The sequence below is a fragment of the Anomalospiza imberbis genome, chromosome 2 (genome assembly GCF_031753505.1).
Source record: "Anomalospiza imberbis isolate Cuckoo-Finch-1a 21T00152 chromosome 2, ASM3175350v1, whole genome shotgun sequence".
Classification (NCBI taxonomy): Eukaryota; Metazoa; Chordata; class Aves; order Passeriformes; family Viduidae; genus Anomalospiza; species Anomalospiza imberbis.
The window spans coordinates 16,967,815-16,992,945 of record NC_089682.1 but is presented as its reverse complement, the minus strand read 5'-3'; the positions used below and the strand labels follow the sequence as shown (position 1 = coordinate 16,992,945).

General features: G+C 39.9%; 1 protein-coding gene across 1 annotated transcript; it reads left to right on the top strand.

Moving 5' to 3' along the window:
- Nucleotides 1-846: 846 nt before the first annotated feature.
- Nucleotides 847-25,131, top strand: TXLNG (taxilin gamma). The gene is made up of 10 exons (XM_068179985.1): nt 847-1,158; nt 9,688-10,003; nt 10,711-10,802; nt 13,975-14,145; nt 14,898-15,092; nt 16,461-16,580; nt 17,579-17,653; nt 20,148-20,240; nt 20,757-20,852; nt 21,860-25,131. Exons 1-10 carry the CDS (start codon nt 862-864, stop codon nt 22,178-22,180), a joined length of 1,776 nt encoding a protein of 591 aa, XP_068036086.1. The 5' UTR covers nt 847-861; the 3' UTR covers nt 22,181-25,131.

Sequence of the window (25,131 nt, the reverse complement as noted above, 5' to 3'; positions counted from 1 at the left end):
CTAGTAAGTTTAGATTTAAGATGTAAGGAAAAGATACTTTAAGCAGTTACTGCCCCAGTGAAGCTACTTTATTCAACGCTGACACATGACCTGTTCTCTGACGTGCTAAGTGCTTACAGAGGTTTAGAGTGATATTTTTATTCAGTAACTCCAAAGTTACCGTAATATAGGGAGCGGGTAAGTTTATTTCCCCGGAAAGCAGGAACATGCGTATACATATGTATTTCTAGGATGTCTGCTCCCACCAGTTTTCAGTTATCCCCGTGCAGCCCCCGCGGCCCACGTGTGCACATGGCCCGGACGGCGATTCACGGCAGCGCAGGTGTGCCTTGACAGCTTCCTTCTCCGCTCCGGGCGTTGACTCTGTTTCCACAGACGCGACCCTTCGGCCCGGTGCCCGGGAGCAGGAGGAGCCGGGGGCGGGCGATGGCTCACACGGGCATCCCCAGGCGAAGCGCTGCCTGCAGCCCCGGCCTCGGCGCACCGCACAGCCATTCCCGCACAACTGCCTGGCGCGACTCGCTCTCCCCGCACGCACGCCCCAGTCTTCCTGCAGAAGCAGCAGCCGAGTATCACTGAGTATCTCCAGTGAGCCTCCCTGACTGGAGATATTCCAGAACCACGCTGAGCTCTGGGATGGCCCTGCTCGAGCAGGTTGGACCGGGTGCCCCACTGTGGTCCCCTCCAACCTGACGCACTCTTTGATTTGCTGATCCTGGCCGCCCTGCCCCGTCACGGACACGCCGCTGAGTTGGCCCCGACTTCAAAGCCGTGACCAAGGCAGGAGCAGAGACGAGGGAGGCGGGATGCGGCGCGGGCGGGGAAAGGACCGGCCGTCACTGACGCCGTCCGCCCGGGGCCATGCCGTGTCCCCGCGCCTCGACGGACGGACTACAACTCCCGGCACGCCCCGCGTCAGGGAGGGCGCGGGCCTCCCACGTGACCCGTAAAGCTGCGCGGCGATTGGCTGCGGCCGGGAGGGAGGCGGGCCCCCGGGGAGCACTTCCGGTGCCCCGCGCTCGGCACTTGTTTGGATGCTGCCGTCACATCATGGCGACGCGCGGGGGCGGCGGCGCGGCGGGACCGACCCGGCGGAGCTCGAGCCTCAGCGGCCACGGAGACGAGGCGGCGGCGGCGGCCCCGAGCAGCAGCCCCGAGGTGAGGCGGCCGCTCGGTCGGGCCCGGCGGAAGGGAGCTCCACCTTCCCCTCCCCGCCGGCGCGCGGCGCCGCGTTCCCCCCCTGCCCCGTCCCCACGCGGCCGCCCGGCCCGGGAGCACGGGGCAGGGGCGGACAGTGCCCGCGCCGCCTCCGCCGCTCCGCGGAGCCTGAATCTCGGGCTGCTCCCGAGGCCGGACCCGAGGCACCCGGGGACGTGTGTCGGTGAGGTCCCTGCTTGGCCCCACGGGAGCCGCGCTCGCCCCGCGGGGTCGGGAGCGGCCCCTCCGCGCTGCCCGGGAGTCGCGGGGCGGTCCCTGCCGAGCGCGGGCCGCCGGGGGCGGCAGCACGTGGCGGGCCCGGTGCGCGGGGGGCGGGAGCTGCGGGGTGAGGGGGGTTTGCCGCCTCCCCGGGGTCCCGCCGGCGGCCGCCCCTACCCTCTCGGCACGGCCGGGGTGCGAGGCGGGAGCGGACCGTGGCTCTGCCCGCGGGGGTGGCGGGAGCGTTTTCTTAACCTCCGAAATAGTAAAAAAACCAAAAGGCCATTTTATTTCTTTTTCCGTTTTCTGCCGAAACCACGCTGAAAGCAGGGCTGTTCCCGGTGATTTTACAGTAATTTCTGGTTGCAGATCTGTGTAGAAAAAGCTTTAAAAGCCTGTGCTTGGTCACCCAACGGCAAAGACTTAAAATATGCTGTAATTCAGCTGCTGTATGTAATATCACCAGCTCGGCGTTTTATGTGACAGAACTGCCTTGCTAATCTCATGTGCTTCTGAAGTATCTCATCCTCTGCCCTTACATAAATTCAAGTGGCTTTTTAGTGGTAACTTTTTTCCGTGGTACAAAGGATAACATCTCAGCAATAGTAACTTGCTGGTAGTTTATTTTGGCTGTTAAAAAGGTCCAGGAAGCTATGGAGCTGGTTTTCTTCACTGAAAAGCACCGTCCTCTGCAGTGTGGTTTTTCTTAGTTCTTTACTAAGAAGTAACTTGTAAGTAACTTCGGTTTCTATTGTGGAGGCAGGTGATGATGATGTTAAAAAAAAACACCTGCGTTCCAAATTATTTCAAATACAGTCGAAAGGAATTTAATTATTTTCAAGAGGTGAAATATGACAGGCAGTGTTAAGCAAGTTCTACACTCTTGTAGATTACCCTCCCCCTGCCTTGATATTATTTTTAGGTTCCTTGTGACCTGTTTGCATTGGGAATTCAGAACTTGTCTACCCTGCTTTTTCCAGAATCATACTGTGGGTGACTACAAAACTATTAAGTTTATAGTAAAGAGGAAGTGAAGCCTCATTGGTGGAAGTGATTCATGCTGTATTAAATGTTTTCTTAATTAGCACCTGTCTCAGATGTTTATATTAAAAAAGGTCTTGTTAGATGTGCAGCACTCTGTCCTGTAGGTAAATGCCCTGAACGCTTCCATGTAAGCTTTGGGTTCCTGCAGTGAATTTTTTGCAAGAATTACAGGAGGTGTTTGTCATGAATTTTTTAGGTTGTTTTAAGAATCACTGGCAGAAACAGATTTTATATAAAAGCAAAAGCATGACAGAGTTGCTTGGCGAGGTTCACTCTGCTACTTACTGTGTGGTTAAAGCATGCAGTGAAAAAAATTCAGTAAAATCAGTCGATCTAAAACTAAAATCAGCGAAAATTATCAGCGTGGATCCCGGGGATGGGAAAAGGGTAAGGATGAAAAGAACTAAGGGGACCCTCCTGTTGAGTCATATGGTTCAGAGTGAATTCCCCCTACCAAACTTAGCCCTAGGCTTGACTGATAGTTTAGGCACAAAAGCTCTTGAACTTGACAGCACTTAATCAATGTCTCCAGTTAACCAATTTAACAAAGGATTTTGTAGAATTTACTATCAGTACAACAGTAAGTCACTTACAGGCCTCACTCAGTTACAAATGTAGAACACTTGAGAATCTGGGAGAGCAGCATTCACAGTACATTCGCTGTAGCATATTTACACGGCACAGACGCAGACCTGAAGAGTGTGTACCAGGTGTATATCTGTGAAAAATTCCCCCCAGATCCAGGGAAATACTCACAGTTGATGCCTTTCTGGCTTCTCAAGGGACAAAGAGCTGAGCCTTGAGGAGTGGTATCAGCCCAGGCTCCATCACCAGCCTTTGGCGGTGGTCCTCCAAGAATTGCAAACTTGGGAATTCACTGGGTCTGAGAGCTGCCCCCCCGGAGGGAAATGCTGGCCACAGCCTGCTGCAGTCCAGGAGAGCTCAAGGGATCTCACTTAAGACCAGTATTCATAGGGTCTCAAGAGAGAGGGCTTTAGTTGTAATAATTTTTCATCCTGGCTCCAGTTTGGGTTGGTAACTTCCCTTGAAAGTCCTGTAACAAAAATATTGTTCCACTTGGGTTGTAATTCATGTGAAAAAAGAAAAAGGGTTTTCAAAGATGTTTGTTAAAAGCTGTGAGCTTGTTAGATATCAGTATTTCCTGAGAGCAGACAGTGTTTCTGATAAGCTCCAGATGAGCTTATTCCTTGGTGCTGTTTGTCAAGGCCATGGCCTTGAGATCGTATTGTGACCTGGGGTGAGGGTGTGAGAGATGCACCACCACTGTTTAATGTCTTAAGCTAAGCGAGGGAAGAGATGACTGGGGATATTTTCCCGTTTGTATTTGAGGCAAATTAAAAAGCTTTTCTTAAAAGCAGGCATGTCACCTGTGTCATGAGGCCACTGAAAGAGCCAAAAAACCCAGTGTGGTTAAGGGTAACAGGAAGAAGTAAGGACTATAACCAGGGGTCATGTGAGAATGTTTCTGAACCAGTATAGAAGACCAGGTCTTGAATTGTAAGGCCAGGAACTTAATGGTGGAATTCTGCTAACAAAGAGTCTGTCTTTTTTATGAAGGTAAAATACAAATTTAGGAAGTAGGTGTTTCTTAATAGTTGTCCTGCTGTGTTGGAACTTCTAACCTTGCAGTGCTTTGAAACTAGTGATGAGCAGTGCTGCAGGTTCCTCTGTCCAGTGTTTTGTAAGTAGATAAATGAGTGCATAGAACATAGTTTTTAATGTAATGACAGAACGTGGTGAAGTGTTTGTTTGAAATGACTTTCAGATTTCACAGCTAAGCTCTTGTTCAGTGGGGAAGCCACCTCAGAGGCCATTAGGTTCGAGAAAGGTATAATTAGACTGCGTGATCATTCAGGTCAGTGAGCACAGTATAGAGAAGTATTGCACAGAGAAATAACCTCAATAAGCTAGTCTTGTGGTCAGAAGCATCTGAGTAATTGTGTCTAGACCAGTGGATGAAGGTGCACCTGCTAAAAAATTGAAGCTCAAATTTTGTGACATCTAAAATGGTGGTTTTCATGCAGAAGTTGTAAATAAAATTATTACCAAAAATGATGACTTTATTTAACATAACTGTTGAGAAATCAATTTGAGGAAAAGTGTATTACATACATGTTTTCAAAATAAGCTTTCCTGTGTTAGCAGGAAAAAGTAAATTGCTGAGATGCAGGAAGCTTAATATTTGTTATGAACCATACACATTTGTGATAAATATGACTTACCTTTTTTGCTACAATTTTTTTTTTTTACTGCAGTGGATCAGGATAAGAGGTATAAGGCTTTTATGACCAGTTGCATGTGAAGTAGGTTTGGAAATGTAGTCAGCTGAACAGTGTTATTCAAATTTCTCTTTTGGCGTCTGATGTTGAGGAATTGATTATATATTTACTTATATACTTAGGTTGTCTTCACAGTTGTGAAAATCTGTTTCATGTACATATGCTTGTTTCAAAACTTCCTGGATATTTCTTGAAGTATTAGCAATTCCATGGGCTGAGGGTGGAAGAGTCTTTTCACAGCACAGTCCAACTGCTACTATGGGATATGTAGGAGTTGTTTTCATAGATTAATGCTAGTGCTTATGTTTTTTAGGATAATTAGCTAACATACAGGATAAAATCGATTGGTGCAGCTACTAATTATGGAGTTTTTTATTAATAGGGACAGAGAAGTATTTTCAGGTGGTTTAGGGAAAGATTGCATATGTGTATGCACAGGAATATGGAATACAGGTAGGCATGGTACTGATAGTAAGCACAATATATTTTTGGTAGCATTGTGTGCTGTATACTTGTGTAGGTAGTAGAACAGAAAAATAAGTGGGGCTGTGATACATTTTGCCGTGGTGGTAGGACAAGTGTCTGTTCTGTTCTTATGTGCAGTGCATGTTCCTGAAGCTGAGCTGTTTGAAGGAGAGCTGGCTTATTCTCTTGTGATCATAGCCATTTTCACATATGGGATATCTGTCTTGTATGCTGATCTTTTAGGTATGAAATAAAGTAGAGTTTTCTTGATGTGCATCTTTTTTGATTGAGGTGTAAGTTGAAGGAACAGAGCAGAAGACTGAAAACTTTGGGGTGAGAAGGAGCAGTGTTGCCAGTAATTTTCTTCAGTCATCTTCAGGTGGTTTGTCCTGGAACTCTTAAGTAGCTTGAAGATGACATGCTTATTCAGAAATGTCAGCATCTTGAAATAGCTGGTTTCAGAGCTAGGTAGGTTGCACATATCTTAGAGTTTTGATAAATTTGTGATCCTACGAATTTGCATGTTACCTGTGCAACATATTCTTTTTGCCTCTAAATCCCTCTAGGCATATAATATTCTGACTCTGGGTTGTCAGATCATGAGCTACCTGTGATTGAAGATGGCTGGAAGCTGAGAGAGCTTGGTAGCAGCTAGAAAAGGTAGTGGCAATTTCAGTAGAAGGTCTTTGCTGGGGTAGTTTTGTTTTGGTTTTATTCAGTCAGTACTGAATCAGCACTGTTATACAATGTGCTGTGGGAAGTGCTCTGTTCTGGCTGGAATGTTAAACTGAGACCTTCACTAGTCTGATGAGCACACATTTGAAAAGATGAGAGGTAAGAGTTAGGGTTGTTCTCACCATTGCCTCAGTAAAGAGGGAGCAAGTTCAGTGATTAATATGGGTTAGTACTTAACATTCTCAAAGTGTTGTTTATTATTCCTATACTCCAGCTTGAAGCTTGATACAGACCAAATCTGAAACTACCTGTAGTTAAAGTGTTTTAAGAATAGCATTGAGTATAAGAAGGCTGTTAAGACTTCTGGCTAATGGTTTTAATATCTAAAGTTACAGCTAATGTAGAAAATTCTTTTGTTAGTCATAATCAGGAACTCATCTAGATCTTTGTGTTTGTGGCCCCTGTCAGGCAATAGCAGACTTTTGTTTTTTAAAATGAAAACACTATCTCATTTAGGTTAAATAAGTTAGAATTTTAATATGTTGTGCCACTACTGTCAGATTTGCTGAAATTTACAGGCTACAACTTGACAGATTGAGTTTTAACCAAGAAGGAAGGGGTTTTTGTTTTGGTTTTTTTTATGTGTATGCTATCAAATTTTTCTAGCTGCTGGTAGAACCACTTTTTTGAACACAGTATTCTAGTATGTGGTCAACAATTTGTAATTGTATTTAAGATAAGAAAACTGGATATTTTTACAAAGCCTGTCTGCTGCTACACTGAGCTTTGGTTTTGCAGGGAGTTTATTTGCTTGTCAGTAAGTTTGGATTTGTTCCATGTTCATGTTTGGAAAACCAAAAGAAGGTTGACAAATTCTGTATATTTTCACTATCTTTATAATTTTCAAATGTGTTGGAGATGTACAGGACACTTCTGCACAAACCTTTTTCTTAATTCAGTATTCTGATAGGTTATTTCTGCCTTTTCTGTTAGATTTTGGAGAATGAGTCTGAAATTCTAAAAGTCCTTGTGGCTTTTTTGACAAAGAATAGAGAATACTCAGAGTTTAGAAATTATTATTGTCAGTAAAAAATTGAACTGACACCTAATTTGACTTCAACAAAAAGCTCTGCTGAATTAATGAGGTGGTGGTGTTCACTTCGTGAAACTTCCAGATGCTTTAGAATATGCATGTGAATTGCCTGCTCTGAATTGACGTTTAGGTTACTATGATGGTTTGCTCAAAAAGAGATGGGCATTTCAGGACTTATTGGTCACACGTATGCCCCTGCTAGTAGTTGTTCCTTTTTTCACTGGAAACAACAGAATTTTCTCGCATAAAAACCAGTGAAAATTTTTCAGTTGACCGGGTTCGAAGCAGTCACAAACTCCCACAAACTGCTCACGAACGTGGTCTTGCTGACGTCCCAGTCCTTCAGTAGCCAGTGTTAAGTGAATACCTGTGGTGAGAATAAGGTATTGTGTGTTTAGTTCTTGTGCTCTGACTGCAGTTAGATTGGCTTTTATTTTTTAGAGGCTTTCGTGCTTTGGCTTCTTTCCAATCATCCTGCTTCCACTTCTGTTGGCAGGATTGCCTATTGCTGTGCAGTGAACTGGGTTGAGGAACTGATCTGGCTGTAAACTGTGTTAGAACAAGTTGCACAAATATTATTGCTAGGCCAGAAAAGCTTGGGCATTGCTGCTGTTCAATATGTAACTGCAGCCAGTCAGGCCTTCTCACCTCCTGTTGGAGCTGCTGGCAATTTTGTGTTCTGCTTTCAAAAAAAAACCTCCAAAGTCTCTTTATGGATACCATAAAGTCTGGAAATGCTCAATGCTTTTGGGTGCCAAACCCAAAACTTTGAGTTTAAAGCAGACTTTCTCTGTGTTCTACGGGACTGCTTGGGTATAAGTATCTGAATCATAAGTTCATATTCTTTGCAAATAAAAAAACTGCAAGTTTCAGCTGTTCTGTTGGTACTGCAGGTACTCTTCATATCATGTTGTGTTAGAATAATCTGAGCTTTCTTGTCTTGTCAGCTTAATGTGACACAGTGTCTTGAGCTTCTGTATTAATCCTGGGTTTTAGACAACATCTGTGCCATGGTTTCAGACATTGGTACATACAGAGAGGTGAAGTGAGCTGTGTTTTCATGTTTCTTGTTCTTTCTTGTTTATTTGGCTGACCCTAGAGGGGTAAGCCTTTCTTGGAAGACTCACAGTTTTGGACAAGTCAAGGGGAAAAAAGCGGGCATTTTATAGATGACTTTTTAGGGGTGTAAAATGTAATTGGTTATTTGTTCCAGCAGTTCAATTACTACGTGACCTTTGTAGGCATTTATCAGTACGTTGTCTGACATGGTTGGAGAATAAAACTGCAGTGCATTTATATTTGTCCATAAAGCATGTGCATCATTTCCACACTTGTAAAGAGCTGTGCAATGTGAATCTTCCTTGGAAAGTCAAAAGTTGCTTCTAAATGTCTCTAGAGATGATTTGCAGTTAAAAAGCTTATTGTCGTTTGAGAAAGACACTGTGTAAAGTCTATCTCCTCAAGAATGAATCTGCCTTGAGATAAGGTCTAAAGAAAGGGACTTGCTTTAAGAATAGAGAGCAACAAAGCTGTTATGCATGAATATTGCAAAAAAAGATGTATTTGTTTAATGATTTTTAAATAACCTTTTCAAGCATGCTGAACAAATTTGGAGTTGGAATACATCTTACAATATATTATGAGTGTTGGCTGCATTCCTTTGATGTTGGCTAATTCCTTTGAAGAGGAAAACAGTCCTGTGCAGAATATAAAACCCAGTGCAAACCCCTGGCTTTAAGAATTAGCACATTTTTTTAATATGAAAATGTGAGGTAATTTGATAGTAATTTGTGCTTTAACAGCATAACTGTATATAAACAAGTTCTGGTTTTATAATTCCTTGTGATTTTAAGGAAATTTACCTTCAATCCACTGAAAATAAACCAACATGAATTTTACTTTGCCAGTGAATTCAGCTCTGCTTATCGTGCTTTGAACTATCCATGTACATTGTATGTTGGCATTGCAAATGGACAGCAAAAAAAACCCCAACTACCTTCAAGTATTGTCCTAGGTCCCAGCCTCTGCAGCGTAACCAAATGAACAAAACAAAAACACACCCAGCCAAACACCCTTGCAATTCTCATCAGCCTGAAATGTTTCTAGAAATTGAGTGTTGTTAAAGTGATTGAGAGAGAAGTCTGGAGATGCTTAATAAACTATAGAGTATTATATAGAGAACATCGGGTATTCTGCTCTAAAATATGACCATGTCATAGCAGTGTTAGAAAACAACTGGTAGTGTTTAACTTTTTGGTGAAATGATTAAACATTTAGCATTTTAGGAAATCTTTGCAGAAAGTTCTGTTTAATTGAGCAGAAAGAATGTGTTGCTAAAAATCATAGGCAGTAGAAGTCCAAGCCTGAAGTCAGTTAATACTGACTTTTTTGGATAATTTCATTGATGTGAATTTTACCCCTTCAAAAGTGCTCCTGGTGTTCTTCATCATTCTTGCTGTAACAACCAGTCTTCTCCAGTTAAGGGCGGGCTGTTGTATTTGGCATTGTGATGGAAGTAGTTCAAGCACTTGCTCTGTGACATTTAAACAATGTGTTTATGTAGATTTCATTAAACATCTTATCAGGGTTCTTTTTTGCATTTTACCTTACTTGTCCATAGAAAAGAAGGGTGGAAGTTGTTTTGTACATGTTTGCTTGACTGCTTATGTCCACTTCCTGCTCTCCATTCTGAAGGTGGTTGGTGGTGCCATGGAAGAAGAAGCTGGATCTCGGCAGATGGGAATGAATAACCAGGATCAACTGGTGAAGAGCAAGTGCACTGAGTTGTCTGATACAACGTTGCAGTGTCCGCAGTCCAATTGTTACAGCCTGGAAAACACTGGCCCCTTGGAAGAAGCTGAGTATATCACAAAGAACAGAAAGCACCCGGGGTCCATGTGCTGTTCCCAAGAGTCCCGTGAGGAGACTCCTGGGAGAGAAGAAGCCCGTACTGATCCACCTGATGGCCAACAAGATCCAGAGAGTGAAAAACACAAAGAGAAAACGTTGGGTGTGTTCGCTTTGGCATTCTGATTTCTACTATAATATTTTTAGAAAATATTATAAAATATTGATAATATTTTTGTAAAATAGGTATGGATTTGCTCTTTGTCTCAAATTTACTCTGTAGCCAAAAACTTGTCACCTGTAACAGGATATTTTGAGAAACTGTGTGTGCACTTCTATTGGGAAAGACAGTTCTTAATGCATATGTAAGACTCCTTCAGCTGGCAATGCTATTTTTACATGAACTTTAATAATAACATGGTAATTGCTAATCAACTTTTTTAACTTTCTGGTTTAAATCTGGGATGGCAGTGTTCAGTGCTGCCAAACACGGCTGATAATTAAGTTCTAAATGCTTATTAAGAATATATCTGCCAATAGTTAACTTTCTAGATGTCATTTTTTTCAGATTTTTTATTACCTGTGCAATTCTAAAACAAAAATATTTTTGTGTTATTATATTAAAGTAATTTTTGCTATCCTAGTGGTTGAATGGCAAGACAAATAGGGCAAGACAAATTTATTCTTGCTGATGACATCTTGTGATGACTTCCCATTTGTCATCTGTTGAGATTATGCAGTTGTCAAACCAGGGAACAACTTAAATCAGGCTAATTTCTCAAGGATCTATATTTTACTTCTAAACACAGGCTGCTTTTCTGGTATAAGGTTTTTCTTCCTCAGTAACATTGTCTATCATCCATTTCATAGGAAAAGAAGTGTTATTATTAATGCAAGCCTTGAACACGCTTTCTACTCCAGAAGAAAAGCTAGCAGCTTTGTGCAAAAAGTATGCTGATCTGGTGAGTAATTTGTAAAGATAGCAGAAGTTATTAATGTGTTAATATTAACTATGGAATGCAGGAATAACTAATGAAGGACAGTTAATGAGTTTGAGTATTTTAGCGTTGGTAAAAAAGACTCAGGCTGACTGAGTATTGCTTCAGCCAAACTTTCTTGTAGTCATTTCACTTCTACATGACTGCCCAAATCCAAAGAAAAACCAGGTTTTGATAACTTGTTGTTGAAGCATAATACTAGGATTAACAGAAAAGTTAGTTCTTTTGGGAGTAATTAATAATGCTTTTGTGCTAGTGTTTTATCCTTTTAGGATAAAGGGAAAGAACATACTATCATACAGAGATTCAGGGGAGGGAGGGAGACTGTTCGGTTATATTTAACTCCTTAGTGAATTTTGGGAAATGTAGGATGTTGGAAAGATCTAGGTTTAATTTTGCTTTGTGCTTTCTGATCATGTGAAGGAATGGAAAGAAAGGGTTGCATTTCTTCAGTAACAAACCAAAAAGAAGTGCATTCCCGCCTCAAGTTAGTAATTTATTCTCTAAAATAATTGATCACAAAATTGGGGGTTAGAGGAGAGGGTTCATAAGTGTACTTTCCAGAATGTTCTTTGAGATAACACTCAACTCATTTTTCTTTAGACAGGAACGGAAAGACTGGAAATCTTGCATGTATATGTTTTCCCACCATATTTGTAGTTTTGTCAAACTAAAGAGATGACAAAAAGCCTAAGTTTTCTCTCTGTAGCTGTCAAGTGTATCGTATGCAGATATTTCTGAAAATGACATAATGGCTGCACAACATGGCATAACACTTCTGAAATAATTTTTTTTTCCTTTGAGATTTATACTGTCTCTAGAACTTTAAGGATGGTCTGGCAGGTGGTCTTTTTACTCACAGAGGCAATATTGATTACTTAAGAACAGACTTAGATTAGTTTTGTTATGGAAATCCTGTTGGAGGATCCGTTACATTTTTCTTTGTTTTCCTTGCTCTCTCTCACGTGCTCTTGGTTCATGTGAGTGCATGTCCTTTAAAACCAGCAGCTTCTCTAAGTCACTTTCATTTAAATGAGATACAATAATAGTCCTGAATTGTAACTCAAAGATGGGGAACCCACCTAAAAATGAGCTTTGATATTGTGAGAGAAAAATGCTGTAGGTTAGTTGTTCCTTAGGAGTAATTGCTCGTGCATGTGATGCCTTTTCTATTTAAGCAAACAGCTCCTGTGTCACCTCACAGTGGTGATGAGGGCCTGCATGAGGAGCTAGGCCAGTATCAATCCCTCAATTCTGCAGAAAGAAAAGAGTCCACCCTGTTTCACTTTGAGTTTTATTATTACTAGAAAGATCTCAAAACAAGTAGGGAGCAGCTAGACCAAATAAATTGTAATCACCTTTGAGAAGCTTGGTAGTCAGAAGAGATGTGTCCTTGTTAAGGTTTTTGTCCTCCCAGGAGGGGATCAGCAGACTGTAGGCAGAGTAATCATTCACAGTGGCCATCCTAGAAAACCACCTGCTTTCCTCACGATGCTCAGAATGGCTGAGGAGCTGCATGAGAGCTTGTCTGGGTGTAAGAATAGCTCTATTTCAGCTAAGTGTGTTTGATGGATGCCTCTGTTCCACTTAGAATGTTTAGAGTGGATCTGATTGTGTTCCTTTTAAGATGCATTCTTTTCTTCATGATAGTGGTGGAGAACCATTGTCATAGGTGTCAGCTTTAATGCCAGCAGAGGTTTGAACTGTTTATGACAGTCCATATACAATGCTTTTTTTCTTTTTTTGAAGATTCATCATCTTTAAAGCTCACTGTCAGGTTTTTCAGTGGTGTCTCATGAAAAGGACTGTACAATGAAGGTAGGAATGCCGCTCTACTGGCAAAAGATCTTTTTTTTTTCCGTAATTTGGAATCTATCAGGAGATCAGCCTGTGATCCAGGAAGGTTTGCATCCTTGGTGATACGTCTCACACTGGCACACTTTAACAGGCCTGACGTTTCATAGGTGTGCAGACAGCACAACTACTTGAAGCAGTGTTTTCTGGCCGTGCAAGAAAAGGGCCTTTTGTATTTAGATGTGAAAATACGCCCTTAATATTCCATTTCCCTAAGCTACATTAAATACACTTTTAATTTGCTGTTGTCATGGAGGTCCTTTACTTTATTCTTTCTTTTGTGCTTCAGGATTATTTTGAGCTCTTTCAGAAAATCAGCATTGTATTATTCTTCTGTCATGGTGATGTTCCTCATTCCCAGCCCTCTTTTCTTGTGGTGTGTCCCAAGGCTGAGGCACTGTCTAATAAGGAGCAGTGTAACACTTAACATTGTAGCCTTCTTTGCAAAGAAACAGCCTCTAAGCAATGTGGTTTCTCAGGGAGCGCAAAAATCAGGTATAATGGAGTATCTCTGTGAGATATTAATGCAAGAAACTTCTCTTCACTGGATAGTCATAGAATAGATTTTTCAATATGTACACAGAGTTTACCTGTGACATCTACCATGTAAACAGCCTAAAGGAAAGAGAAAAAAATTTTGCTTCAAATGGTTGAGACTGCAGATCTTGTAAAGTCTGGACTATGTAGTTGTAATAGTAACTGACTTGATTTGTCAGGGCTGCTAGTTTTGTCTGTTCTTTTCTGAAATACTGCAGAATTTTACAAGCTTGTATCTATTACTGCTTCCTTGGTAGGAGCGCCTGCTGACAAGGAGCTCTACACAGTTCTGTGGTTTTTCTTTTTGATAGCAAAAACAAGACCTGTTGGATAAACAGTTGCATGTACTTTCAAGATAAGAATGGGAAAAGTTGTGACTTGTTGAAAAGCCAGTCTCACTTGGCTTTTAATTGTATCTGCTACATCTTCCTTTCAGAGGGCTACTCTTACCCGTGCAGATGAAAAGCAGGCTGATAGCTCATAGTCAACAACAGGTACATGTTGCCTGTTCCTCGAAGGCAAATGTTAAGTTGGAATTTGTAAATTTTCATTTTCTGTCCTTATACCTTTAGAATTGTCTGGATGGATGATGGCAGTTTCTCTTTAAGATCAAGTTGGGGTTTTAATGAAATTTTACTTCCTTGTTTTCATCCAAAATGTTCAACAGTTTCTTCAGTGTGCTCATCTAGATGCCTCAAGATGGTTTCACCTATGTTTATTTAACAAATTTACTCTCTAACTATAGTTGGAGGAGAGCCGGAATGTTCAAAAGCAAATGAAGATACTGCAGAAGAAGCAAGCACAAGTTGTGAAGGAGAAAGTCCACTTGCAGAGTGAGCATAGCAAGGCCATTTTGGCACGTAGCAAACTGGAATCTCTCTGTCGGGAGCTTCAGCGTCATAACAAAACTTTGAAGGTTAGTTTACTTACTTAAGTTACAGTTCTGCTGGTGATGGAAATCTTACAGATCACTGCTTAAAATCAGGACTGCTGCTTTTTTCCTTGTCACTTTGTCCATTACCTGTATGTGTAGATGAGTGGCTTATAGTGTAAGAGTAGCTGATTTTAAGGTAAGGGAAATGGATAGTTAAATTGCTGATGCCCCTTTCCCTCTCAAACCAATTCTTATTACTTGCAGTATTTGATCTTGTCATATTTGTTTCAGGGAGCAATGCTGATAACTGCTGGAAAAAATAGCACAAGTAAAATAATAGCAGTATGAAATGGCAGGGTAACCAAAAAGCTTAATTTTGTCAGAATATAATCCATGGGAGTGAAATGGAAGATAGCCAAAATAGATAAGAATTTGTGATTGCTGTAGAAAATTGCATTATACTGTCAATGCTGATTTTTAGATCTGGATAATGCTGACACTTGCAAAGGTATTTACATAGCATCTTAATACCAGCCTTTGAGTAATGTTGGTAGTGATAAAGACAAAAGTTTCTAGAAGTTTTGTAATTTCTAGATTCTTTTTCCACACACTTTACATGGGTAGTCAGCATGGCATATTATGATCGTGGCTTGTGTTAGTTCTAGCACTCTAGAAATTGAAAGTGTACAGAAGTGAATTACAGCCATTGTTTCTGACTCAAAAAGTTCATGGTTTGACCTCAACACTTTTAATATTTTATATTTAAATATTTTATGAATATTTATCCATAAAAGGAAGAAAACATGCAACAAGCGCGTGAAGAAGAAGAAAGACGGAAAGAAGCAACTGCACACTTCCAGATTACACTGAATGAAATCCAGGCTCAACTGGAACAGCATGATATACACAACGCCAAGCTCCGTCAGGAAAATATTGAACTGGGGGAAAAACTGAAGAAACTCATTGAACAGTATGCATTGCGAGAAGAGGTGCTTACAGTACACTTGTCATGGGATTTTATTAGTTCCTTGGCTGTAAGGATCAGATAATTACTGAAAAGGGAGGAAAACCCCTCATGTCTTAGAGCCATTTTATATATAATTTTTGTAATTATTCTTTTTACTTCACTACTAAGAGAAATTTAGTAGCTGTTGGCTCCCTGTCCGCCCTTCCTGACTGGTTTTGATTTTCTAAGTTCAAGATGCATTGGAGGAAGTCTTTCACAATGAAAGTAATTAAACAGAAATCAAACAGATGTATTCAGAGCTCAGCTGGGCAAGGTGTGAGTAACCTGATCAGGCTTTAAAGTTGACCCTAGTCTGAGTGGATTAAATGGCCTCCAAAGGTTACTTCCAACATAAATATATATTAATGGTTGAAATTCTTCAGAATTATAATGGGAGGGGATATAAGAGTTATTCTGTCTTATTTCTTCCATTTCATTAAGGTTGGGGTCTTTTGGGAAAGCTCCTTTGTGTACATAGCTGCTCTTGTTGGCACAGAATCGAAGTAAGCTATCATGCTTTAAGAACATATTTGGCCTGGTGTCATGGAAATGTCTCTAAGGCTAACTGAGATGTCTTTAATTGGCACCAGGATGTGAGCTAGCTGCTCTAAGCTACAATGATGGAAAACAGCCAATTCTCCTTGTCCAAGGAAGAACTGAGCTGCATGGAGTTCTACAGCTAAGATTAGTTGGCTGGTTCTTAGTTGGCACAGGAGGTTTGGAGTATAATTTCTCAACTGTTTATGGAAGGTTGTTTTTTTGTTTGGTTTTTCATCTGGATCACTTAGTTAGAAAGCTCTCTGTAAGGTAATTCCCTACCTTTTGCAATCATGGAATATTTGTATCTACCTTGAGACTATATGTAGAAAAGACAGGAAGTTGCCTTGTGCTACTTTATGGATGGAAGTAAGACTGCAAAATGCAATGATTTGTGGAATTTCATGAGCTAAATTAACTGTTGTTGTAAACTATCCTCATTATGAGCTTCTGTAATTATGAAGACTGGAGCTCTTAGAAGTAACACAGTAAAGATTAGAGGTAGATAAACTAGCTTTAGAAGCAAAGATGTAGACTGCTTTTTACAGGATTTTTGAAATGTCTGGTGTGAAGTGACTGATGGTATTGTACCAACTTAATGAGACAGGTACCTGGCTTCCATGAAAGACTAAAAAAGGGTAATTACAGTATATGGAGATAAAGGGGTGAAAAAAGGCATGGGAAACAGTGTTTTTACCACTTTGTCTTTTGCATGAAACTTTTAAACAGTGTGCATCTCCCCAAACAGTACATTGCCTTCATTGACCAGCAGACTGTCTGTGTTTGGTTATTATGATTTTCTTTTTCCCTTTAGCATATTGATCAAGTGTTCAAACATAAGGAACTGCAGCAGCAACTTGTGGATGCCAAACTTCAGCAAACTACCCAGCTTATTAAAGAAGCAGAGGAAAAGCATCAGCGAGAACGGGAGTTTGTAAGTGAACTCTATATATGTTAAGAGAAATAAAACCCACCAAACGAGACTTTTCCCGATTTAAAGCAAATACAGCAAATTGAGAGGACCGTCTTTTGAAAGTTAGAGTAGATTTCAACAAGGAGACTTGAGATTTAAGTTTTGTGTATGATGCCTGGAATATTGATATCCACGCTAACGGGCAAGTAATGTTACTTGTTTGCATTTTCTCAGCAAATATGCTAAATATCATTTAAATTTCTCTTAGACTTGGGAACATGCTCTGAAACACCAAAGGTACTTTCTGCAGTCAAGAGTTGTAACCTCTGCTTTTATGCTATAAGAGATAACAAATACAGACTTAAGCACGTGTTTTTGTGCACTGTTTGCCCCCCAAAATGTGTGTGATGTTTTAATTGTATGTTGATAATCAGCAATATACTTGCAGTCTTCTGAGAAATTTTCTTCCAATGGATCTGTTAACTTCAAAAAAAAGCCCTTATTTTTTCTGTATAATCTTAAATAACCATCTAGTGTTGGTTTCTTCTGGTTTTTTTGAACATAGTTTCTGCATCATAAGTAGGTGAAAATCTCTTCAAACGTGAACCTACAAAATGGTGTCAAGTTGAAGTAATATTGGTTTGGACTAATCTGCAAAGATACTATGGTAACTGGATAAATGAAGGTGGGAAATAAATTAGGCTACAAAACAGTTACAAATTTCATATAGTTTGTTAATTAACTATCCATAATTTAGCAGTTCAAACTTGCTAGAGAAATAGAAATAGTGGTTCATGTTGCCAGTTAGAGAAATGTTTCAGTAAAACTCTCTGCATGTCATCACATGCTTTAAATTGTATATATGAAAATATAGTGTAGTAATAAAGCCTGTGTGAGAAAATATGATTGAATAGCCCTTAGGTGATGTTAATGTTTGTTCATTTTTAATCATAGATTGAGTTAAGCCATTTTTGGGAGTACTTTTTTTTCATTGTATGCCTTTTTGCATTGTTTTTTAGCTGCTAAAAGAAGCTACAGAATCCAGACACAAATGTGAACAGATGAAGCAACAGGAAGCTCAGCTGAAGCAGCAGGTATCTTTTTTTAATGGAGAGATCTTCAGTAGCAGTTTCAAAAAGAAAATACCAAGACATTTGTGACTGTAGAGAACATAAGGCAACATCTGAAAAAACTTAATATCCAGATGCTTGTGAAGAGTACTTTGTATTTTTTTAAATAAGTCTGAAATTTAATTTCAAGTAGGTATCTCTTCCATAGTGTAGCATGAAATTTTAAAGAACTGTTGTTTTGTACTTGCTGTTTAATACATCTGGAGAGTACTGTTCCTGGAAGGTGCTCAACATTGAATTTCTGGAGTTAGTGTTCTTTAAATTAATAGTGTTAATACTACAAAGACTAGAATGTAAGAAAGCTTAAGAAGAAAAGTTTAGGAAAGCATGGCTTCTCTGAAAATATTGTTCATTTGGGACTGTAAAGAGTTGTGTGGGGATTCTTACTCAGGCAGGTTTTAGAATCTGTTTCTTGCTGTTTCCATCACCACCTGTTGTGGAGGATTGGGAGCAGGCAATGTCCCATTTATCCCGTAGTTATTCAGATTTAGTAACTTGACTGTCTTTGTCCACAGACTTTGCTGTCTTCAAATTATTTTCTTGTTGTAATGTAAATGCTACAGCAAAATCCCCTCTGAGAGGGGAGAAATGGTCTCCCGTTTTTTGTGTTTGGATCACCTTCAGTCTTTGCACGTGAGCTCAGCACGAGGCACAGGGACATGGCAGTTTCAGCCAACACCAGAGCAGTGGGAAGCAGTAGCTATTCTCTTCACTGTGTGTCTGTTACTGCTTCATTTGAGGTTTTGTATGAAGCTTCTGTCCTGGTTTCAGCTGGAATAGAGTAAATGTGTCTCTGTTCTGTGTTTTGGATTCACTGTAACATTGATAGGACACAGATGTTTTGGCTGTTGCTAAATTGTGATTATTTTAAGTCAAGGCCTATTTTATATCTCATGCTCTGCTAATGAGGAGGTACACAAAAAACTGGGAGCACAGCTGAGAGGTGACCCTGGCCAAAAGGATGTTCCGGACCAGAAAACGTCAAGCAGGCTGATGTGGGCTTGGGAATAGGATCTGGCATTGGGCAGTAGGTGGTGAGCAACTGTGTTGTGCATCACTTGTTTTTTCTTTTCTATTATTATCATCATAATCTATTATTATTGTGTTTTACTTTGTTTCAATTACTAAACTGTTCCTACCTCAAACTACAGTTTCGATTCTCCTCCCCATCCCACTGGGGTGGGAGTGGAGGTGAGTGAGCAGCTGTGTGATGTCCTAGTTGTCAGCTGGGCTTAAACCCTGACAGTGTCTTTGAAAGCTATTCCGTGCCCTTTTTTCACAAAGCCAATTCTTTTCTAGGCTTTCCAGGAGTTAGTTTTAAAGTGTGTGTGTGTGTATGTGTGTAGTTAGATGTAATCATACACATCTCCAATGGACTTGAACACAGGAATATGCAGATACTTTCAAATAGGTTTTTTACCATGCTTTGTATTTTATGATTTTTTCCAAGTTGGTTACCCTTTATTTAAAATCTCACTGCCTCTTTTGTTGTTTTTAATAGTTACAGTGGGTATAGTTAGTGGTTTCTTGGGGCCAACAGATGTTTTTTTTTGTAGAATAAGATGAATTAGAAAGTTCAGTGACAATAGGCAAAGTCATGATGTACTGCTGACAAGCTAGGCTAATCCCTGTTATGAAATTCCCTTTACTAATAGAGTAAACCACAATATTTCTATGCTCTTAATTGTATTGTCCTGCAACCCCCAGTGTAAGAATTGAGAGAACCTACTACTCTTCACTTCATGTAAGAAGTTACTGTGAAATGGTTATGTATTCTTAGAACATCAGATCACACACTGACTAGGAATCACTGTTTTAAAATTATGCTATTAAACATACTTTGCAGTTCTTTCTTGGTGATTTACCTTGTGGTGCAGGGCAAGAAATTTTTCTGTTATTACATGTTAATGCTCTTGACTTTTTAAAGTGTAATGCTCTTCACTGTTCTGTGAATTTCTTTTCAATATTCACTTTCCTTGATTTTTGTTCACTGGACAGATTACATTGGTTGTGAATGTGTATTTTGATTTCTGAAATCAATCCTGTTTATTTTGTCCCAGCCTTGGTTATTAACTTTGGCTGGTTAAGGTGGAAAGGTAGGTAATTCCTAAGTTATAATTTTACCAACCAGGTACTGAATTTCCTGTATTCCACTGGGGAAGTAAAAATGAGGTAGTGATGAACCCTGATGTCTTCCAGCATTTTATTAAACATAATATTCTTTTTACTTCAGAATATATTGCTGTTCTATAAACACAGAACTCTACCTCACATATAATTTGAATAGCACATTTTCAGACAAGGTCTGTGTGTTCCTCAAATGGAAATTGTAATATAGTTTAAAAACCTATAAGGAAGTTAATGTTTTGCAATTTCTAGTTTCATTTTGCCACGTACCTACATATTTTTGTATTTATATACACTGTTCAGATGATTATGCCTGCCTTTTTTCCAATAGCTTTCTCTTTACATGGATAAGTTTGAAGAATTCCAGACCACCATGGCAAAAAGTAATGAGCTCTTTACAACTTTCAGGCAAGAAATGGAGAAGGTATTTATAGGATTACCTAGTTTCATTAAAAGTAATATAGAAATGCATGCTGTTAGTGGGTTGCATTTTAGATTTTATAAGCATCTGCCTTCTGAAAATACAAAGAGTATTTTGACAATTTAATGTGGATCATAAGATAGGGTATAAGAATTATGGGAGAGAAATGTAATTTTTTCTGTATTTTAAGATACTTAGGTAATACTTAAATTGTCATTTCAGTGTTCTACCAAATATTGGTTCTCATTCTCTTTGGCTTGTGCTTATGTTTTAAAAATTTTCCTGGAGTTTTTTAGTACTTGTACATGAAAGTTGATAGTCTGTCTCTTTGTAGACTCAATATTGTTTTCTTTGAATGCAGAATCTGTATTTGTGGGGTTGATTCTGTGCAGAAGCACTTTCCCAAAATAACTTGTTCAAACTGGACTTGGAAAGTAACATGAAGTCTATTTACTCAAGTAAAACCACCTACATTACAGCACAAGTCACAAAATTAAATCTTTTATTTATCTTTTGTAGATGACAAAGAAGATTAAGAAACTGGAAAAGGAAACTATTGTGTGGCGTACAAAATGGGAAAACAACAACAAGGCTCTTCTGCAAATGGCTGAAGAGGTAATCATCTTTTAAGCAGCAGTGTAGTTCAGCTAGAGCTTGAGTCCTAGAGAACTTCCAACAGTTTTTCAGTTTTAGAGAACTGGAGGTAATACACTGTAGCCTCTTCTTGGACTTGCCTGCATTATGTTTCCTGTTATGTAAGTTATTGTCCTCCTCAGGCATGGAAAATGGAAGGCTGCTATGTAAATCTAAGCTGATGGCACAAGAAGAAATTGAGTCTCGTTATTACTTACTGTTTAATTGGTGGGATGTGTATGAAATCGTACAAGCTGAAGGAATTGACTGTATTTCAATATGCTGAGCAAAGTTCAACCAATGCTGTGATAGAAATTGTTTGAAATGCACAAGACTGTTACAAGGGAAGCAACCCCTGTGCAGGAGATCTGGATTATCTGAAGAGCTTTCTTGCATTGCTGCTGCTTTTGAGGTCACAAAATGCCATTACTTACTTGCAGTGTGGCAGGAGCTGTGCAGTGCAGCTGTGCCTGCACTGTCCAGGGCCTGGTTCGGGTATGTGAGGTCTGGCCTTGGCAAACTGTGCTTGGTTGAGTAGGATCTGCTATAGTGCTGTTAATCTTTCCCTCCCTTCTTAAAAGGAGCTAGTTAGGAGAGCCCCAAGTGTTGTACATTCTGGCCTGGATTCTGCAGACGGATTGTGGATTTCTTACTTCTGTGCCCTTCTCCTCCCTATAGCTGCCATTATTTGGCAACTATACAGTGTTATGGGAATTCATATTAGGGTCCTGGTTGATGCCCAATCCTTACTTATAGTTAGCATTAAGTGGTTATGTAGTTCTCATTGCTTGTTTTGAAAGGCGTCCATTACCACTCCAGCTCACAGCTAAGTGAAGTATGCTGAAGAAATTGGCTCTAGTTCAGCTGGAATTTGGCCTACTGGATTAATTAAGACTTAATATTCAGGATTAAACAGTGGTGATTCTTTTAATTAATTTAAGGGGGGAAAATTGTTCTATCACAGAGTTTTTATTTCCTTTGTCCTTCAGAAAACAGTAAGAGATAAAGAATACAAAGGCTTTCAAATAAAACTGGAGCGTTTGGAGAAGCTGTGCAGGGCCCTTCAGACGGAAAGGAACGAGCTGAATGAGAAGGTGGAAGTGCTCAAGGAGCAGGTTTCTCTTAGAGAAGCAGATGTGGATCTGGCTGTGCAGGTGTTGCAGTCCTGCACACTCAATTCCCATGAGGAGCTGGGAACTCCCATTGACACGCAACCAGGAATCCAACCTGATGCGCAATCACGTGCGGGAAATAGCTCAGAAAAGACTGTCTCAACAAGTCCTGTTCCTGGCACTGAATCTGTAGACTAAAATGAAGTGTAAACACTGTATTGAGAGATATATTTTGTGTATAACTTCCTCTGTTGGTGGTAACTATTTGGTTTTGTGGTGAAAATTTTCTTACTTTTTCTACCATATCTGTATTTTCTTAGAACTACTGGACTTATGTGGTACAGGAAGCTGCATAGCAGCTTTAAATAGCTTAAACTATAAATTTTCCACAACTGTGTTGCACATCTGCCTCATTTTTTAGAAGAAAATATTTTTCCATAAAAGGATGCATGTGTGTTTCCTCCCCACAACACAAATCACTGTCATGGAAGACTGTGTACAGACCTAATATCATTTGGGGAAAATGGTGACAGCAGGTCACTCTTTTGTTTTAAAGAACAGCACTCTGGTTTTGTTCATTGATTTGCCACTCAGTATACTAAAGATTATCAATTTTTCCAGAAAATTTATCTACATAAGGATGTCTAATGGCCAGTGAAAAAGTCAACTTTCTCCCTATATATGTTTTCATATATATGAACGAAAAAGTAAAGGTCCAGAATATATTAAAAGGTATGTTTAAAGGGTTTTATGTACTTTGTGGTATGAAGAAACAGCTTTGAAATACATTAACTTGCAGCTGGTGAAACAGGGTGTACAGCTTTTTGCAGATGTCTCAGGGTTGTGTTGTAAAGGTTAGTTTGGACTATTTGCCCTACCTGTGAACATGTTAAATATAAATGTGTGGGAAAATGTATGGTGATGCTACCGAGTGGGATTTTACAGCTGTAGAGCCTATTGCACAGGTGTTGGTCACATTCTTCCCTCTTAGCTGCAGTGTGTCCACCACATGGTTATCCTGACTAGAGACATTCATTCATGTCTGAGCAAACCTCTGGATTATCTGAAGAGCTGGAAAATAAGACATTTCCTGCTGGAGGTGTGGAAGGCAGGGTCTGGCATATAGACTTCCTCTAATAGCCAGGTATGCGAGGTATTTAAGTGTTAGTTAAGGCTATACTCTTATAATTGAACATGAAGATTCAGCTATGTCTCCTGAAGTACAGCGTGGGATTTCCTGCACGTTCAACCTCAAAGCTGCACCAGTTGGCTGAGTGCCTTCCCAGTCAGGTTATCTGGTAAAGATGGTACTTCACATTCTTACACTAACATACCACAACAAAGTCCCCTTGTTAACCTTAAACCATATTGTATTTTCCTAAAAAATTTGATCTCCACATTATGACTTCTTTTCTTGAAAGGAAGTAGGACCAACACTTATTTTTTGGCAAGGCAATGTGATCTAACTACATGCTACCCCTAACTTTAGTTCCCATGCATTTACTTTCTAGTTTTGGTTGCTGTCATTTTAAGAAATATGAACATGTGTAGCCTTTTCTGGTACTTCAAAGTTTTTTGCACTTACCTGGGAGGGGATTTCTGAGTCAAGCACATCTCAACGGGCTTCCTACCCCCATTGCCCTTGGCAGTTCAGCGGCTAAATTACTTGAATGTTCAGGCTGCACTGAGCTCCCAGTCCTTTTCCTGTAGTAATGTACGTTGAAATAACTTAGCTGTCTCAGAGAGAAAGGTTATGTAAGCCTAATACATGTGTTTTAGCTCATACCACTAAGAGGAACTGTACAAATCTTACATTTCTGAAATAGAGCAAATGGGAAGCTGGCCATCTTTCTTGTAGATTGTGTGAGTTTGGCGTTTGTGGTACAAGCACAATGCAGGAATGAAAAGAAGGTAGCAATGAGCAGTCAGGTTAGATTCAGAGCTTTGAAATGTTGATCATGCAAACTGTATAGCATAAGAATAACTGGAAAGAAGTATTTCAGACTTGCTGTTCAAATTACTTGCTTTAGAGAATCAAGCTTGAAAAAACAGGTGGTGTGAGAACTGGTTTTCAGCTAACACTAAGTATGAAGTAATTTTTCTGAGGAAAAGCAAAAAACTTTGTATCTGGTGCATCATACCCTTGGCAAGGTAGGACATGCAGTTTTCTATTTTTACAATTTATTATTTGGACATTTGTATTCTGAGCAATTCTTTCTGTAGTGCTTGTTTTACATGAAGGCAAGAGTGAGTTTTTGGACCCTGCTGCAAGAATAAATTAAAGGGCTTTTAGAGACACGACATGTATGCATGCAACAGCAATACAAGTATCTTTGACACTGGCTAAATATGTAAATGAAGCTGAATGTCCCAAGTGAAAGGCTTTTAGAATGGGGATATTTTCTCTGTTATCTTCCCTCAGCATATCCTTATCATAGCAACTTATCTGACCAAGGCAAACTGTACTTTGCTTCCTGAAACCAGTTAGCAAAGTTTCATGCATTGATTAAAAAGTGTTGTTAAAAAAACAGTACAAACTGATGTTAGGGATAGCTCAGCACTGTCACTGATCTGCCATACTGCAGGCTATTGCACTGCCAGGCTGCAGCCAAAGGGACTCCAGTAGGGTTTTTAAGTAAACTTGTATTACTGCCTTTCTCCCACTACTACAAACCATTTAACCTGGAAGTAAACTGATGTAGCCTGAGATCTGTGTCTAATTGTCAAAACTGGGGCCTGATTGACAGTTTCACCATGATTAAGCTGCAAAAAGCTAAATTGTATGTGATTCAAGACCCAAATACGTGTATACACACACACGTAAGTTAGGGCTGTATCTGTATTGTTTTGTCCTTCCTTTCATACACCTGGTTATGTTACAGTTCAATTCTCAGGTGTTGCAGAAAATCTACCTCTTTGGACTGTAGATGGAAATAACTGTGAAAAAAGTGATGCAGAAATCTAGTTTGTGCTAAACACACTGCTTTATTTTTACAACCCATGTCTGCTTTCATGAGGAAAAGTTATAAATGAACAGGCAGTCTTTGTTTTGCTTTTCAAAAACATTTTGTAGAGATTTTTCACTAATGTGAATCTGAAATTTTATCTACTCAATTCTGTATAGATTAAGTAAATAAGTATGCTTAATA

Coding starts and splice junctions, on each gene's coding strand:
- TXLNG (XM_068179985.1), top strand. CDS start 862: ATGCCGTGTCCCCGCGCCTCGACGGACGGACTACAACTCCCGGCACGC. Junction 10,803..13,974: donor GCAAAAAGTATGCTGATCTG/GTGAGTAATTTG, acceptor CTCTAACTATAG/TTGGAGGAGAGCCGGAATGT. Junction 15,093..16,460: donor AGTATGCATTGCGAGAAGAG/GTGCTTACAGTA, acceptor TTTTCCCTTTAG/CATATTGATCAAGTGTTCAA.